The sequence below is a fragment of the Wyeomyia smithii genome, chromosome 3 (genome assembly GCF_029784165.1).
Source record: "Wyeomyia smithii strain HCP4-BCI-WySm-NY-G18 chromosome 3, ASM2978416v1, whole genome shotgun sequence".
Classification (NCBI taxonomy): domain Eukaryota; kingdom Metazoa; phylum Arthropoda; class Insecta; order Diptera; family Culicidae; genus Wyeomyia; species Wyeomyia smithii.
The window spans coordinates 432,844-450,607 of record NC_073696.1 but is presented as its reverse complement, the minus strand read 5'-3'; the positions used below and the strand labels follow the sequence as shown (position 1 = coordinate 450,607).

General features: G+C 36.8%; 1 protein-coding gene across 5 annotated transcripts in view; it reads right to left on the bottom strand.

The window, feature by feature from the left end:
• The window catches only part of LOC129727158 (rap1 GTPase-activating protein 1), a 150,335-nt gene that overhangs the window by 73,019 nt on the left and 59,552 nt on the right, over window positions 1-17,764 (bottom strand). Inside the window, exon 1 of one of the 5 annotated variants that reach the window (XM_055684680.1) lies at window positions 1,242-1,889. The exons of 2 other annotated variants lie outside the window; for them this stretch is intronic. Coding sequence is in view for 2 of the 3 variants with exons in the window: in XM_055684678.1 (XP_055540653.1) it covers window positions 757-830 (74 nt within the window). In the remaining variant the exon portion in view is untranslated. Of the gene's footprint in view, window positions 1-756; window positions 1,221-1,241; window positions 1,890-17,764 lie in introns of those variants that run through there. 2 more of the 5 variants (XM_055684678.1, XM_055684679.1) reach the window with 2 other exon arrangements.

Sequence of the window (17,764 nt, the reverse complement as noted above, 5' to 3'; positions counted from 1 at the left end):
TGCTCACAATATACAAATAGGACCGATCATCACCGCTGCTAACGGTTCCTGGGAATTGAAACAGAAGCGTACACAAATCGGAAATGGTAACATTAATTTATTTGTAGAGCCATGCTGTCAACCAGCGATTAGAATGTACATGCTCTTACACACACTCTCAACCTGCAGTTTTGCTCCCTTATTTTAATATGGGGGAGAGAAGCGATTACAAGCAATTAGTCATTTATTCACTTCCTAAACGCTTTAGGCCGTGGCCGAGAACGGAAGGCGATATAGAAATTATTTTTCCCTGGAGATCGGCTACGCAACAAAGAGATCTGCTGGGCGATAAGAGTATGTCCTGCAAGGATTCTATTTCCTAGATTTATAAAGTGTTGATTGCGAGATAATTAATTATCTATTCACGCCGGGTAACATATGCGAACGCAACAGAATGTTGTTCCTGTAATAATAAGGTACTTTCAACGTTCTAACGTTATTACCCCGATAGTTTCGATAAGAATCAGTCATTTTTTTAACATGTACATATCTCACATTTCCCTTCAATTCCAATGAACTACTTTTTTCTACTCATGCTGTAAACTACAACACGCTCTATTACACAGTACTTTGAAATAAATCTCATTCACTAGGTGTTGATACGGAAGAAAGCAGGAACGCAACCGAGGATAGAGGAACAAAGCTACGGCGGAACTGGAGGCGATGATGGCGGTTGTGGAAAAAACAGACAACAGAAGCAAAAAAATATGTACATACAGCATCCGTTTCATGTACCTCTTGCGGACGACCAGGGTGTAGGATTCCCGGTGCCCAGAGTTGAGGTATTTCATCTTCGATTGACTTGTTACTCCTGGGAGCAGCTTTCCTAATGAATTGCTCGCCCTTGCGCGAGATTTTTCAATGGAAAGGTTATCCAGCAGTTCGAGCGTGTGTTAGTATTGGATGAATTTCGTTCGTTGATGGATAGCACGTGACTAGCGTCGTTGATCCTGATGTCGCATCAAGATTGCCGTTGTAGTACCGTTGAAACGCATGTGATCAATCACACGGATGCACTCACTTATACCTAGTCGGTTGTGTATGAATGGGTTCGTTTGATCTCATTTGATCGGATGAATGAAGGGTGATTTGCGCGCACTTGACTTGGATATCAGTTAAAGCCACACGGATGAAGGTGACAGATGATTTGTTAATCCAGAAAAGGTACATTTATTTATTTCACGCGTAATAATCACACTCACGTTTGTTGTGCGAAAATGTGGCCTCAATATATCATAAACGTTCCGAGAACTAGAATCCAATACACGTTCTTAGCACAAGCTTGCTTTGATTTACATAGACACTTAGCGGGAAATCATTGAGCACTGAGTAGCTAATTGTAATCTCGATATGCAACTCAACAGACTGTTGAAATTGATCAAAATAAACCACAACGCACTACGGCTGATGAACGTCAAATGATCGATCAACCACAAATGAGCTTCTTTATCACTTGCTTCAGTGTTATCGTTCCTGCATCCCGTTTCCCTTCCCAATATATTATTCTGGAACACGAAACAGTAAAAATCAATTTCTTGATCTTCCTTTTTTCACCGATTTTCGTTTTGATTATGATAATTTGTCTTCCAGTACTCCCACTCTCGGCGGGTCTTTGGACACGTTTCTCTGGGGTTACTTTTCATCTGTATTCCATTCAATCCAGTAGTTCACTGTGTGCTGTATTGAAATGAGCTTCAAAAAAGAAACTTCATGTTACAGCTAGGTACGTATAATTGTTTACACCCTCAAACAATCCTGAGATAAAACACACGAACCGGAATTCTTCAGGACACAACTTTTCCCGACTTTCGACAAACAAACCGACATAAACACATGTTCTACGTGCGATTGCCAAATGCACACTGACTGCCTACCGCAGACATCGTTGCTAAGCTCGCATCACCATCGCATAGCCAACGTTGATCCAATGTTCGTTCGAAGCAAAGCAAGACTCAATGAAAACATTGAACGATGAATGCACGTACACATGCGCAAGCTCCGCCGACAGCGTGCTATGCTGCTTGAGGCAAGCAAGGTAGCATAGAAGCATAACTCCAATACGCACCCTGTTTGCGTTGGACTGTCGGCGCATTGCTGTACGTATAAGTTTTTTAGGGTGCTGCACGCACACGAAGTTCACTGCTGGGAATAATTTCGAGCAAGTCATGGAAACACACAGAACAGTAGAATCATTCGAGCAGTAATGATTTGTTGTATTAGCTATAAGGGAGTCGCACAATCTATACCAGTAATTTGAAATTGTTGAAATTAGTTTTCAAATCGGTTCCACTAGTATTGTAAAATATTTGTTTATGAAATACTAGTTGATGTAGTATTGATTGTGAGTTCACGACCTTGCACTGCTTCTGTTGCTGGTTTTATCTTTTGTAATACATTTCAATGATTATTGAATCTCTCGAATCGCTTCGCGGAAAGGAGCTAGAATAGGTTTCACCGTAGTGTTCCGAAGAATCCATCATCTTAGCTGGATCCTTGGGCCTTGGTCCTCGTATGATTTTCCTGCGATCTGCTTCATATTTCGCTACAAAGATTTTCTTGAAATCCGTGAAAATAGTCGTACACTCAAGAATCGCTAGCTGAATATTTGATGGAATGGAGCGGCAGATACACAGTTTTGCTGATCAATATTATTATTTTGACGGACAGCCTGCTAATACGAAGCTCTCATTCAGTTAGAGTAAAAATGGCAGGACTAAAAGTTGATCCCCTGAAATTCAATGTAAAACTGCTCATTCGAGTTTGCAAACTCTATAAAACTTGCTGATTTTTTCATCATAAAGGTGGAAGTTATAGAGTTTCAACTCTCACTTGCTTTCAACGATACGCACATTCGCAAATACCGCACTTCCAGTAATGTATTTAGAGCTAAATAGCGGCCTCGAAATGATTGCAACACACAAAACATTGTGTCAAACATCGCATCCCGATCAGTCAAAAATATATAACAAATCTTGATATTTTGTAACGAACTTTTTGTATCAACTTGTGTTCTAAACTTGGTCTCGTTAATAGTTAAAATATCAAAATTACTTACTGACTATTACAAATTATAGCAAGTTTCGTAAGGTTTTTGACAGAAAAGGATCAGAATTAGCTAGAATGTACAATATTTTGGTAATTGAATAACAAACTTTGTTATAAATGTGCTTTAAAAAATACACTTTCATACATAACATAATTGGATATAATACTGTACTTTTTATCATTCTGGCATATCAAGAATATTACAGGCTTTATTATTTCTATCAAGTTTAGATATATTTGTGTTACCCGTTAGTTATAATCGTTTGATCGGGATACTTATTTTAAGCATTAATAAAACGTTGTTTGCATGTATTGGATCAATCTTTGGAGGTTCTCGATAAAACGTTCGACACTTTCGCTTCACGCCATCCATAAGAGTATGTACAGTTGTATCCGGTTTCTTTTCATCGTTTTTCTTCTATTTCTTGAGCATGGCACTTGCATTTTTCACATTCTCCTTAGTCTTTCTGGTGTCCTGTTTAATTAGCCCAATACGTTCAATTAGCCCAACACGTTTAGATAGGAAAAACTGCCTCGGGCTAGATCTTACCAAAATGGTGGGCTTTCTATATGCTGTCCCAGAATTGACAAAAGGCATTCTGTCTTGTTATTTCACTGTTTCTTCTTCTGGTTTCTTCTTGTGGCGAAAACATGACTTCGCTTACCACAGGTGCAGATAGCCTTCCAAATCAGATACTTGGCAGCGAATTTGGACACTTTCTTCTTCTTGAAACGATCATCCACTTCAAACTTATATTTTCCAGTGAAAACCTCCTGTCCTGGTGATTGTCATCCATCTCACAGCAACTACTTTTCGTCTACAGGTTTATGTGAAGCTGGCGCGGGTGTTGGCAGTTATCTGATGGCATTCATCAAGATTGGGGAGCTTTTGAACTTTGTACGTATGTAATTTACTTCTTACCTTGATCTTCTGGATGAACGATTTCGAAACTCCAAGCCTTTTGGCCCTATCATGTATTGAAGTGTTGGGATGACAGGTAAAAATTTCTTGGCCTTTCCTTCCAATTTTGTGTCGGTTGATCCCGATTTACTTCCAGCTCCACTCTTGTGATCCAACGTCAACTTGTGAAGAATTTTCCCCAACGCATGATGGGAAAGCTCCGGATTTGCCATGTGTGCGTATGAAACTTTTTCTCACCCTTTTACTCGAAAAGCTTCCATATTGGCGTACAATGTACATTCTAAAGACAAAAAGTTCGAAATTTTACTTTCGGTTATTTCCTTCGTATAGGAAAAAGGTCACAGCCCATTGAAGGTGTTGCAATAATTTCGTGTTCACTCCTTAATATAAAAAATCCGTGTAAATAACATGATATGTTTTACTGTTCACCCTTTTCAGATTAGCTTTTTTTTTATTCTCGCTTATTTTCCGTCATTCTAGCTCCGCCACTGTTGTTGTGCAAATCACCGACGCCCAGGGAGGCGACTCCACCCAGGAAAAAATAAAATTTCTCGAAACGCTGCAAAAAGCTGCAAAAACAACAGTCTTCACTTGGAAGACGAAGATTAGTACTAGCTTCCCCAGGTGGTTTTACTAGGCAGTCTCTTAAAGACTTGGGCGTGGGTGAAAATATTTTTTTTTGTTTTTCGGCGTTTTTCATGTTTTTTTCTCAAAAGATGTACCAAATCGAAACGATTTTTGATTTCCCATTAAAAAGTACGAATAGCATTTATATTTACGGCACCGTGCATTATTAGGAAAACATAATATATAGAAAAAATAAGGATATCTAAAAATAAGAATGTTGCTAATTTTGTTAAAAAAAACTTCGCATTTGCATACACTAGTGACATAACAATTGTTTTCGGAAAAAATCAATTTTTTCTATATGTTATGTTGACCATGTAGAAAATTTCGGTGCTACAATATCTTTAACAATGGTTCGGAATGATGGTTTTAGTCTAGCTTTGAATAAGACAAAAAAGAACTAAGTATTTCCAGAGGCGTCGCGTGGCTGATTTCGTCACATGTGCACCAAACATTTATTCAAGTTATTTTTCCTCAAATGAAATAAGATAATCAAACTAAGGTGTTTTATGCTTTAAATTGTAGGGTTTCACTAGTATGCTACTTGTTTTTATAGGTTATTATATTTCGATAATCGCATATGCTCGGATATTAGGGAATAAGGTACCTGTGCAGTGCACATGTTGCACAGGTGGACCCGACGCCACTGAGTATTTCAAGTCCAATGTTGAGTTTGCTTCTATTAGCAAGTTTTGCTTTATATAAAAATTATACATTGTTTTTATGTAATGTATAATCTTACATACATAACATTAACATTAAAATCATTACTTGCCGCAATATGATCGCTTAAAACTCAACGCGCATGTGAACGGGATTATTCATTGAAAAAAAAAACAAAGATGCAAATACCATCGTCTCAGCAGACGGAATTGAAGTGCAGTGAACTTGCACGTTGCCACACGCGAATTGGCTATCTTCCACCGTGGAACGTCATTTCATGCTATGCTTGACGGCAATCCGTCGTCCACCATTAGCCATTTCGCGATCATCGCTACCGCCTTCATAAACACCATCATCGCCATCATCGATGGGCAATCGCAACCAGCTGCCAGCAGCTACTTCCTCATCCTGATACCCCATCGGTTACGAAGCGCGTTAACACCATGCGAGCTTTGAAAACGTGCAACGCTTCGCGCTATGGGGTGCTGTCCTTCAGTCATCGTCAGGAGAAGACCTGCGACGACAATATTTCGATACACGTACTTCGCATCAATTTTCAATTTAGTTATATTTTCCACTTTCACTTATCAGCAAGGTACAGACTACAAACTGAAGCTTGCGTATTAAAATTAATTTCCGACAAGTAAGTCTAGTATGGTATTTTCGGTTTTAGACACCGTGACCGAATGTACCAAAATAGAAATAACCTTAAAAAAATTTAATTCCATGTAAGTCATGAATTTTGCGACATAAATAAAAGTGGTGAGGTGAAGTTTACTTAGATATGGGTAAAGCAAACATGTTGATATGAATTATTGTGGAAATGTATTGTTATTATAAGGAAGATAGTGCCGTGAAAGATGTTTTTCTTTACATTTTTGAAGTACACGACAATTTAGATAAATGGCAATAAATTAGCGTTAACAGATTGCTCAGGTTGTAACCTGCTGAGCAAGCTCTAATTAATTTATTTATCATGCTCTAAATCAACAAAAAATTGTGTAGCTGCAAAAGTCGGAAAATCTTTTTTCTTACTTAAAAATAAAAACTTTCGAGCTACTGTTACGAACCTGAAGATTCATCCGAACTGCTCAACATATCTGCGGTTCGGTTTTTTATGATCTTATATTCACGGTGCTTCTTTCACCTGCCGGCTGCTTGGCACAGGTAGCCTTAAGAGATTTGCAGGCTCATCACTTTTCCGGTGGCAGCACAGCAAATGGTATAAGAGAGATGTCTTCAATATTGGCAGCAATCGATCATAATTTTATGATAATTGCTCAACTTTCATCGTTCGCGCAATCTCTAGCGATTGAACTGTTTAGTGTAATTTTCTCATTTTCCTATCCCTAGTACACTCACAAACAAACGCACGTGTTGCCTAACATGATTGGGCAAATGTATCGTCGTTGGTGTAGCAGAAACCTATCAAAGACAGGGAAAATGTTTTGACGTGCACAATGAAAATTCATGGCAGACTTGATTCACGCTTTCAGCGTTTTAACATTTACATACTTGTCTCGTGGTGTAGTTTCAGCTTGAAATGGAAAGTGATCGTCATCTCTACTCGCGCCGCTGATCCTTTCCAGCTATCGTTTGAAGTCTGTCTGGTTTGCACACTCGTTTTCGTTCGAAATGTGCCACAGATCGCTACGCAAAGTGATAGTGTAATAATACTATAGTATCGTAACACGATTGTTTGGCTTATTTCGCTTCCTGTCGAAAATTACTTCGCGTGGCCGTCGCTTGAGGGTGATGATCACTTCACTTTACTATGATTATTCTCCACCACCCCTTTCCGTGTACGGATTGCATCGGTTCGGTAGGCGCAAAGCGGACGGATTTGTGAGTTTGTCGGCAGACACACGGGTGTGCTACAAATTTAAGGGGTTGATTTCCGACAACAACAAAAAAACGATTAATTTTTCGGAAAAAGTGCTCTTTTTTCGATCGGAGGATAATCAATCGGATTTTGGTTTGCATTTCTTTTTCCGCTCGCAATAACACGTTTCATAACTTCTGTCGAATTAATATTTCGACAAGTTCTTTGTTGCGTTGTTTAACCGTCGGTTGTGATTTGTTTGAGTGGAGTTGAATGTGAGTGATAATTTTGATTTATCAGCTTGGTAATTTGGCATGAGCATGAATCAGACAATAAAACGGATTCAGGTCATGCAGCTAACGGCGATTAAATGGCAACATAGGCAGTGGTGATTGAGGAAAAAACCGAGCGGGTTTCTTGTAATGGTTTTACATAGTTGGATGGGTTTGCTTCCATGAACATCACTGAATGAATATATCTGTGAGGTGTCAAATCGTGTTGCGCATGCAGGGTTTTCGCTACATGGTGTTATAATAAATGATGATAATCATTTCTGCATTTATCGTTTCACAGCTGTTAATTGTGCGGAAACTAAAAACGAATTGCGTGTCTGCATGATTGTTTTTGCACACGCCGCCGAATAACCCATAAGATTGATTGTATAGGTGTTTCATGTACAAAAGTAGCATAATAAATTTAAAAATGTTTCAGTGTTCATCAATAATTATGAAACATGAAGATTTGGACTCGAAATTTCACAAAAAAGGCATGGAAACTATTGAACCAAAATAATAAAATTTGGAAATGACTCGAAAATAAAAATTGTTAATCTCTAGGATTTCTACACTAAAGGACTGAAATTTATATGGTATTGCTGGGAATATTACCGACTCGATGTTTTTTCCCTCTCCTAAGTTGAGGGGCTTGACGGTTTTGCAATTAGTAATATCTGGTTTAAATTCGTAAACTAAAATCCTCTTCGGTTATGTATTATACAAGATAGATTCATGCAAATAAGGCCAGATGCTAGTTGCAAAACACCTCAAACGTTCTTTGAAAATACTTTGATGGGCTTTTCTTTGTAATCAAAATAAAGAAGCAATAAAACTTAACCTAATACTGCATACAGCATGATCATTGTAAATAATTTTAAATGTCTATAAAGCTCATTAGAATATTTCATTGTAACGGCCGTAATAAGACGAAGTTGAATGTTAATGATAATGATTGGGTGGAATGCTTGAATCATTTAACACTTTGATAAAAGGACAGATTGATTGATCTCGTCTTTTACGGATTGAGCAGTTTTAATTGACTATTGTAACAACTAAGACATGCTTTCTTCTGAGGTGCCGAGAGGGCTCAGTAAAGGAATTTGGTATAGTAATCAAAAGATTGCTTAAGTATTTATGATGAATATTAGTAAATAATGAGTATGTGTGTCCAATCACAAATGGTGACTTCTCAACACTGTTAGAAATTTGTAATTTCAATTGTTAGGATTTGTTTGCTTTCGAATTTAGGACTTATCATTCGTAGGGATTTAAACCTACTTGTCAGAAAAGGGGAAATAAACTTACAACTAACTTAATTGCTAACTTATTGGCTATAAAGAGAGCTTATCGTAGCAATTGAGGATTGCAACGATTTTTGTCGAAAATTGTTAATAATTTTATTTGACATAGCTTCTAATGGTTCAACACCAGTAAGTCTATGTAATTCGAGTGTACCAAACCAAGGAGGACGCTTCAAAATCATTTTCAGAATTTTATTCTGATTTCTTTGGAGCGTTTTCTTTCTTGTTGAACAGCAACTTGACCAGATCGGTACAGCATAAAGCATTGCTGGTCTAAAAATTTGTTTGTAAATCAAAAGTTTGTCCTTTAAACAAAGTTTAGAATTCCTGTTAATGAGAGGATATAAACATCTCGTATATTTGATGCACTTGGCTTGTATACTCTCAATGTGCTCTTTGAAAATAAGTTTTTTATCATAAATTAGTCCCAAGTACTTAACCTTGTCGGACCAACTTAAAATAACCCCATTCATCTTGACAACGTGATTATTGTTTGGCTTGAGGAAAGAAGCCCTAGGCTTATGCGGAAAAATTATCATTTGAGTTTTAGAAGCATTGGGAGAGATTTTCCACTTTTGCAAGTAGGAAGAAAAATATCAAAACTTTTCTGCAATCGGCTGCATATGACACGAAGACTTTTTCCGTTTACGGAAATGCTTGTGTCATCGCAGAACAATGACTTTGTGCATCCTGGAGGCAAATCAGGAAGATCTGAAGTGAATATATTGTACAGGACTGGACCCAAGACTGAAGCTTGAGGTACACCTGCTCTGACAGGAAATCTATCAGATTTTGAATTCTGACAACCTGCAGAGTTCGATCAGTGAGATAATTTTTTAAAATTTTGATTAGGAAAATTGGAAAATTAAAAGTTTGCAATTTCGCAATCAAACCTTTATGCCAAACACTGTCGAATGCTTTTTCTATGTCTAAAAGAGCAGCTCCAGTGGAATAACCTTCAGATTTGTTAGCTCGTATCATATTAGTAACTCTGAGCAATTGATGAGTTGTGGAATGCCCATGGCGAAATCCACACTGTTCACTTGCAAAAATTGAATTTTCGTTGATGTGTGACATCATTCTGTTAAGAATAATTCTCTCAAACAGTTTACTTATTGAAGAAAGCAAACTGATTGGTCGATAACTTGAAACTTCAGCTGGTTTCTTATCCGGTTTTAAAATTGGAGTAATTTTTGCATTTTTCCATAATTTGGGAAAATATGCAATTTGAACTTATTTAAGTTAGTTTCAATTATTACTGCAGGTAAAAAATTCTGGGAAGAAATTAAATCAAATTGACGTGTGACTTCATTTTCAATTGGACTCACAAAATTCAAATTTGAGTTATGGAATAGGCTTTGAAGGTTTCTTAAGAATCTTCGACAGCTTCCAAAAAGGTTTTGAATATGGTTTCAATTTTTCAACTTTAGTCTCAAAATTTTGATTTCTCAGAAGAGTAAATCTATGTTTAATCTCTTTCTGTAAATCTTTATAAATAGTTTTAAAACAGGGTCACGAGAACGTTGATATTGATGTCTGCGGACATTTTTCAAACGAATTAGAAGTTGAAGATTTTCGTCAATTATTGGTGAATCAAATTTCATTTGAGCCTTTGGAACAGAATAATTCCTGGCATCAACAATTGCACATTTTAATGCTTCCAAAGCGGAATCAATATTCACTTCGTTTTGCAAATCAAGCTCATTATTGAAATTTCTCTCAATATGAGTTTTGTATCTTTTCCAATTAGCCTTGTTATAATTAAAAACAGAGCTCATAGGGTTTAAAATTGATTCATGTGATAAGGAAAAAGTAATTGGAAGATGGTCAGAATCAAAGTCAGCATGTGTGATCAAATCACTACATACATGACTTTGATCTGTTAGCACCAAATCAATTGTTGAAGGGTTTCTTAGAGAAGAAAAGCATGTAGGACTATTCGGAGACAAAATAGAATAGTATCCTGGAGAACAATCATTGAATAAAATTTTACCATTGGAATTACTTTGAGAATTATTCCATGATCGATGTTTAGCGTTAAAATCGCCGATTATAAAAAAATTCGAGCGATTTCTGGTGAGTTTTTGTAAATCACCTTTAAAATAATTTTTGTGCTCGCGTGTGCATTGAAATGGTAAATATGCTGCGGCAATAAATGAAATCCCAAGTTCAGTTTGAACTTCAATTCCCAAAGTTTCAATAACTTTCGTCTCAAGATGGGGAAGAGCACGATGTTTGATTCGGCGATGAATAACGATTGCAACTCCACCGCCGGAACCCTGAATCCTATCATATCTATGAACCACGTAATTGGGATCATATTTTAATTTTATGTTAGGTTTCAAAAGTGTTTCAGTAATAATTGCAATATGCACATTATTTACTGTTAAAAAATTAAAAAGCTCATTCTCATTGGCCTTCAATGAGCGAGCATTCCAATTTAATATTTTAATTGTTTTATTTAAAATCATTGCTAAATTTTAAATTAGAAACAATTTTAATAGTAAAATTTGTGCCTATTTGAATGGCTTCAAACATTGGTTTTGCCTGCAACATGGCGTACATAAGATCGAACATTGCCTGTTGCAAAAAAGAAAGTTTACCTGCCGTAATAGGCCCCAGGCAGTTGACATTAGAAAAAATATTTTCGGCAGCAATATTAGCTGGAGTAATAGGTGTACAATTATTTTATAGCGTGTTTCGCTTACCCATAATAACGGTCATTTTCGAACTACCAACACTAGGCGGTATAATGTTCGAACTACCTGTAACCTGTGCATAAGTTAAACGGGTATGCAAAGGAGTAGGTAAACTATGCGTCACTGGTACGCTTGGAGAATTTTGTTTTGAAGTTTGTTTTGAATTTTGTTTACCTTGCCTTGCCTTAACAATTGCTAAACGGGCTGGGCATTGATAAAAATTCCACATATGGTTGCCGTTACAATTCGCACAGCGAAAATTTTTACTCTCTTTCACAGGACATGTGTCCTTTTTGTGAGAAGAGTCTCCACAAATGAGGCATTTTTTGTCCATGTTACAAAACTTTGAACCATGGCCATAACGTTGGCAAACACGGCATTGGGTGATATGCTTTTCACCTCCGCCAAACTTTCGATATAATTCCCATTTTACACGCACGTTATATAAAGCATGTGCTTTTTCAAAAAAATTTAAGTTATTAACCTCACTGCGGTTAAAATGAATTAAATAATTTACAAGGGAAATTCCAGTTCGCTAACTGTTTTCGCCTCGTGATTTATGTTTCATCAGAATAACTTGGGTAGGGGCTATACCAAGTAATTCTCTCAAAGTAATTTCGATCTCATCAACGGTTTGATCGTTGGTGAGACCTTTCAATACGACCTTGAACGGCTTGGCGCTCTTCGTATCATATGTAAAAAATTTATACATCTTTTCAGTTAAATACTGAATAAGACGATTCCAATCTTTCAATGTTTGGGCCAGTAAACGGCATTCGCCTCTTCGGCCAATTTGATAAGTAACTTTGACGTCGGAGAGAAACGTAGAAAGTTCTCTTTTAAAAATATTAAATTCAGAAGCAATAGTTACCACAATAGGTGGAATTTTCTCCTTTTTTACAGAAATTTCACTTTGAATAATTTTACTTTCGAACATTTCAATTTCGCCAGCTTCTTGCTCAGGCAGAATATCATATAAATTTTCACTGCATAAGCTAGTTTCAGAAAGAGATGCCTCTCTTTCCCTCCCCGTAGCGATGCGTGGTTTCTTTTTTCAACCTGCCATTTCAGGTGATACGAAAAAAGTTCGAGAATAATATCAAATTGCAAGTATTGAGAAAGAAAGAAATAGGTAGTCTTGAGAAAGAAAGACTGATTAAAGTTAACTACCAGGTAATCTTTAAAAGACACACTGACAAAACACAAACTTTGAAGCTATAGGCAGTCAAAGACCAGTCCACAAGCAACCGAAAACACGTCTGATCTGTCGGGCAGCTCAAGACGCACTGTAAAGATTGCGTTATCAACTTTCTCAAAGCCAACGCTCAACCAGTAGTTAGATATATGCGCGATCGTAATTCAGACTTATTTACATTAATTTTTATTGTTCAAACCAAATTATTAATCCAGTTTCCTCTTTTTTTTAAAAAAATATGCGAGAAAAATCAAGAATTAGAGCAAACAAAGAATCAAGCAATTACCCTGAGGAATACAATCAAACAAAGGTTAATAAAAGAGTGATTAAAGTGAAACCTCATTGAATCCAAAAATGGCCGACATCGAGTCACCACTTCTAATTTTCGAAACATAAAACGGGGTACGTAAAGGATTAAGGCACAGCAGGTATGTAAAAAAGCAACTTACTATTACTATTGTTATTACTATTTATCAAATGTTTCATCTGACAAGAGTTTTAATGAGTAAAAATATTTAAATATATGTGCGGTTGGGAGGGGTTGCCTTGAGAGGCCCTGGACGCAGACCGGCATACAAGACAAATATTATATACATATATTACAAGTGGACGAAATTTATTAACATCAACCACAGTTACAACAATTCTTTTTTTCTTTTCATGCACCTTTCTGCAACTACTATCACTGTTCTCTTCGACTATCCCCTATATTCAACCTTGTCTTACTATACGGCATTCCAACGCAGAATTTATTTGACCTCTCGGGTTACTATGCTGCGATGCCAAATCTAATCTCTCCACTGATACAGCATGGAAAGTGTTTAAACACTGGAGACTTGGCCCTGCGGCCCCCTTCTGTACCCGAAAATGAAAAATGAAAATGAAAATATTACCGACTCGATATTTTTCAATTTTATGGAATACTAGTTGAACGTTCCCGGCGATGCTCGGGATCAAAGGCTTCAAAATTAGGAATTATTTTTTATAATTCATTGCAATATTAGCACAACTTACTTCAAAAATATTTCACATCTTATACGTCCATCATCACTTTAAGTACTTTAATATTCTGAGAACGCACAGAACGGAAATACTCATATTGGATTGCATTTTGTGATTTTGGGCTGTTTTACAGAAACTGGAAGTCGCCATTTCGGATATCAAAATATCGTACGGTGTTCCACTTTCGGAAGTATTGAAATGGTTGGTCAAATACCACTTCTGGCTATTTTCCTGAAACCAGGAGTCGCCATTCTGGAAAATGTTGTGTGGGGTCATCCCAGTTCCGAATATACCAAATTCGGGTGATTTTTCGGATATTCGATAATCGTTTACAGTAAAACCTCTTTTTATGTAACTTTTGAAAGAAAGAAATCGAAGTAATAAGAATTGAGAATGACCATTCATGCTTAGTTCTCCTCTATAATGACATCTAAAAAGATAACATGTGAATTTTCATAACGAAAATGTTTTCGGTGTCCAAAGAAACACGTCTGAGAGGAAGTTAATGCTTTAATCCACAAAACTACGTAGAAATTAAATAAAAATTAATGCCTAAGTCACCTCCTAATCGACCAATGAAATGTGGCCTTTTTTACAGCCAAGTTTCGGTAAACGTAAAAAGGAAATCGAATCCCGTAATGTGTTTACCATTCACAAAACTACGAAAACATCAAAAATGTATTTTTTTTTCTGCTCAACTCGCACATGATCAAAACATGGATTTTGCTGCAGGAAAATATTTGCAGACGTTGAAGGAACAACGAACTTTTTATTGAAAAAAAAAATCACATGTCATCGCTTAGATTTTTTATTTAGAGGCGAATTAAGCTTATGCTCAATGAATGAATGAATGCATTATATGCATTCAAATATTCAAAAAGAGTATTTTAATGTGTTTTTCTGTATGCACAAAATTATTTTCAAACATAATTCAAACATACTTCAAACATACTTCAAACATACGTAGTTTTTAAAGTAACATCTAACAGTAACAACTTTTAACAATAAGATACCTATTATTATTTCCCAAATGTTGTTCCTGAACATTAACAAACATTTCAATGAAAAACAATTACATATCATAGGTTTGAATTTTGATTTAGAGGCAAATTGAGCCCAACTATTCATGATTTTGCATGTTTTACATAGTGTTATTTTTACTCAAAAGTCATTCCTGAACATACACAAATATTTTAATGAAAAAATCATATATCATAGCTGCAGGACAAATTGAGCCTAAAATATCATGGTTTTGCATTTTCATGTGGTTTTGTGAAAAATATTTAAAGTTTAAATAATCAGATACCTATTAATTTTTCCTCAAATATCTTTCTTCAACATCAACGAATGATTTATTATAGAAAAAATCACAGCTTTGGGTTTTGATTTAGAGGCAAATTCAGCCTAAAAAGTCATAATTTTGCATGTTTCACGTAGTTTTGTGAATAATATCTCGAGTTTTAGTAATCAGATATCTATTATTTTTCCTCAAATGTCTTTCTTATACATCAACGAACATTTTAGTGAAAAAAGAATCACAAGTCATCGCTTTGAATTTTTATTTGGAGACGAATTAAGTATAAAAAGTCATAATTTTGCATGTTTCACGCAGTTTTGTGAATAATATCTCAAGGTTCAGTGATCGGATACTAAATATTTTTCCTTAAATGTCTTTCCTGAACATTGGCAAACATTTTTATGAAAAAAAACCTACATGTCACCGCTTATATTTTTGATTTAGAACGATTCAAAATGATAATAATTACTGTACACCTCAGAAACGGAGGGAATAATATCAATAAGATCAAACGTTACGGAATTCCATTTTTATATAGTAGATATTGCGAAACATGTAAAAATCTCGTAAAAGACATGTATAATTTCCCTAAAATCTTCAAATCACAACCAAATAATGCAAATGAAGGTATTTAAACACAAGATGTCTGCTTCTGTTGTAAGCACTGACATACGCACGCTAGACAAATCACAAAAAACATGATTTATTTTCGTTCCAAGATCTAGCTCTCCCAATCAGCATAAACCATGACCATCAGACATTTAACTGGCCAAAACAATGGGCAACAAACTAATCAGCTGTGGCAGGAGTGAAGTGACCGTAAACTTTTTTGCAAACAAGACCCTAAGCCAACTGTGGCGCGCCAACAACGACGGTAATTCATTGCCGGTGGCATTCCGCTTTGCTACCTTCTGTGGCCAGCACAGAGCGTCGTCATTGTTCGAGATGCCCCTGACCCTATCCGCTTATGCTAAAGTTAACCGTAAAACAACTAAACAATAGCTAACAGTAATTGATAAAGAAGAACCACCGCTCCGAGCTTTGTTTGCGTCCCGAGCGCCGAAAACTTCGGCCCAGTTGGATTAGGCTGGAAAGGACAATAATTCCGATCTGTAGACCCCTCTGGTACACGGGCATGACCCACGCGTTCAAAGCCAAGACAAACAACGTCCCTTTTTGTAAGCAGGAAAGACCAGTAAATCACCGCTCACGAGAAGCCGCTCAAAATATGTTCCGTTAGGAAAGCGGCACCACTTCCCACACGCTGCAGGCTAAAACTCTAGTATCCTACAAAAAAAAAAAAAAAACGACTGCATGACGATTGCACGCAGTCGTAGCACGCTTCATGCAATTGATGAATAGTAATTTATTGATTATTTCTTTAGGTTTTTTTGTCTTTCCCCGGTCTCAATTGATTCAGGCTTAAAGGGACGTCTCTTCTGTTTTGCAGGGTTCCCTCAGTGGCAACAAAGCAAATGCGTACACCGAAGCACCTTACCGAGCTTTTTGCCCTAGGGCAGTTTAATCAGTTCCAGTGATTTTTGCCTTAGTAAACGTGCTGAGCAAAGATAGGAAATATCTACAAATGCATAGGGCACGATAGGTACAACTATCTCTAGATTAATTACATAATTGAAGTGTTTTTTTGTTTAGTTCATCAAAAAATAGGGAAATCAGTGTAGCTACGCTGAACTATCAAACATTGTGAATGAAAATGTGTAGATAATGTAATAATAATGGTAATATGTTTTCTAAATTTTTTTTATCGCAGCCCCAAATGACGGTGCATTAACTGGTCAAACACCGTAATAATTGCATTTGTTGGTCTAAAAGAAAAAGAAATAAAAGCGTAGAACAAAACATCCCACATCTTCATCTCCGCTTATGAAAAGCATCAAATCATTCACCTTAATTGTGTAATTGCTCACGTACCGCTCCGAAGTGGGTCGATATGGGAAAATAGAATGTTGCCCCCTGGCATCTTGCCAGTCTGCATGCGGTGTCGGTGCCAAAAGCAGGAGGAGAGTTTATGCTTAACCAGAAATGGTACATTTCTTACAAGTACAAAATCCCACACCACGAGGGACATTCGTCTTTATTCAACAATCACCACAATGATGACGTCAAACGCCGTTCGAGCCATTGCGCCACGGTTGGTACAGCGAAAGACTGCAGGGAAGATAAACAAACCTTTCTCGGTCGGACTAAGTCGGATGGCGAGATCCAATCATAGACGAAGCACACCGTCAACTTTTTCCCACGAAATTGAACCTGCTTGATTGCATAACGTTTGTTTAAGGTATAAGCCCAGTAAACTGTTCTCAAAACAGCGGCGTCTTTCTCTCGCTGGCTATCAATGTTACAGAGCGCAAAAGTTTCCTACCGTTCTTCCATTGTTCCTCCGGTGTACTTTGCAATTGAAGAAAAGGGAATTTTACCTTTTACTACAACACAAATTCAATTTTTCTTCCGTTCGAACCCTCTGGTAAATAGTCTATTTCACCTTACCTTGGTTGGATGGATCGTCCATTTGTGAGTGCAAACTGTGAATGGAATTTACCGCATCTAAGATGCTGGAACCAAGTAATCCAAATGTCATTGGTGGTGCCTTTCAAGAAGGAAATATTTTCTTTTCCAACTTGTATTGTTCTAGAAAACTAGAAGCCAAACAACAAAAGTGGAAGTCCCATTCAGCGTTGAATTGGTGCATCCCGACAAAGTGCAGACACCACTTTTGCGGATAATTTACAGTAACCTTCGGCCATACCAGCAAGTTAGTATGTGCTAAGAACATAATTTATAAAAGAAAGTATTTATTTTCCACACTGTTTGATGTTTATTGTCCCAAGATCAGCATCAAGATAACAGGATAACACC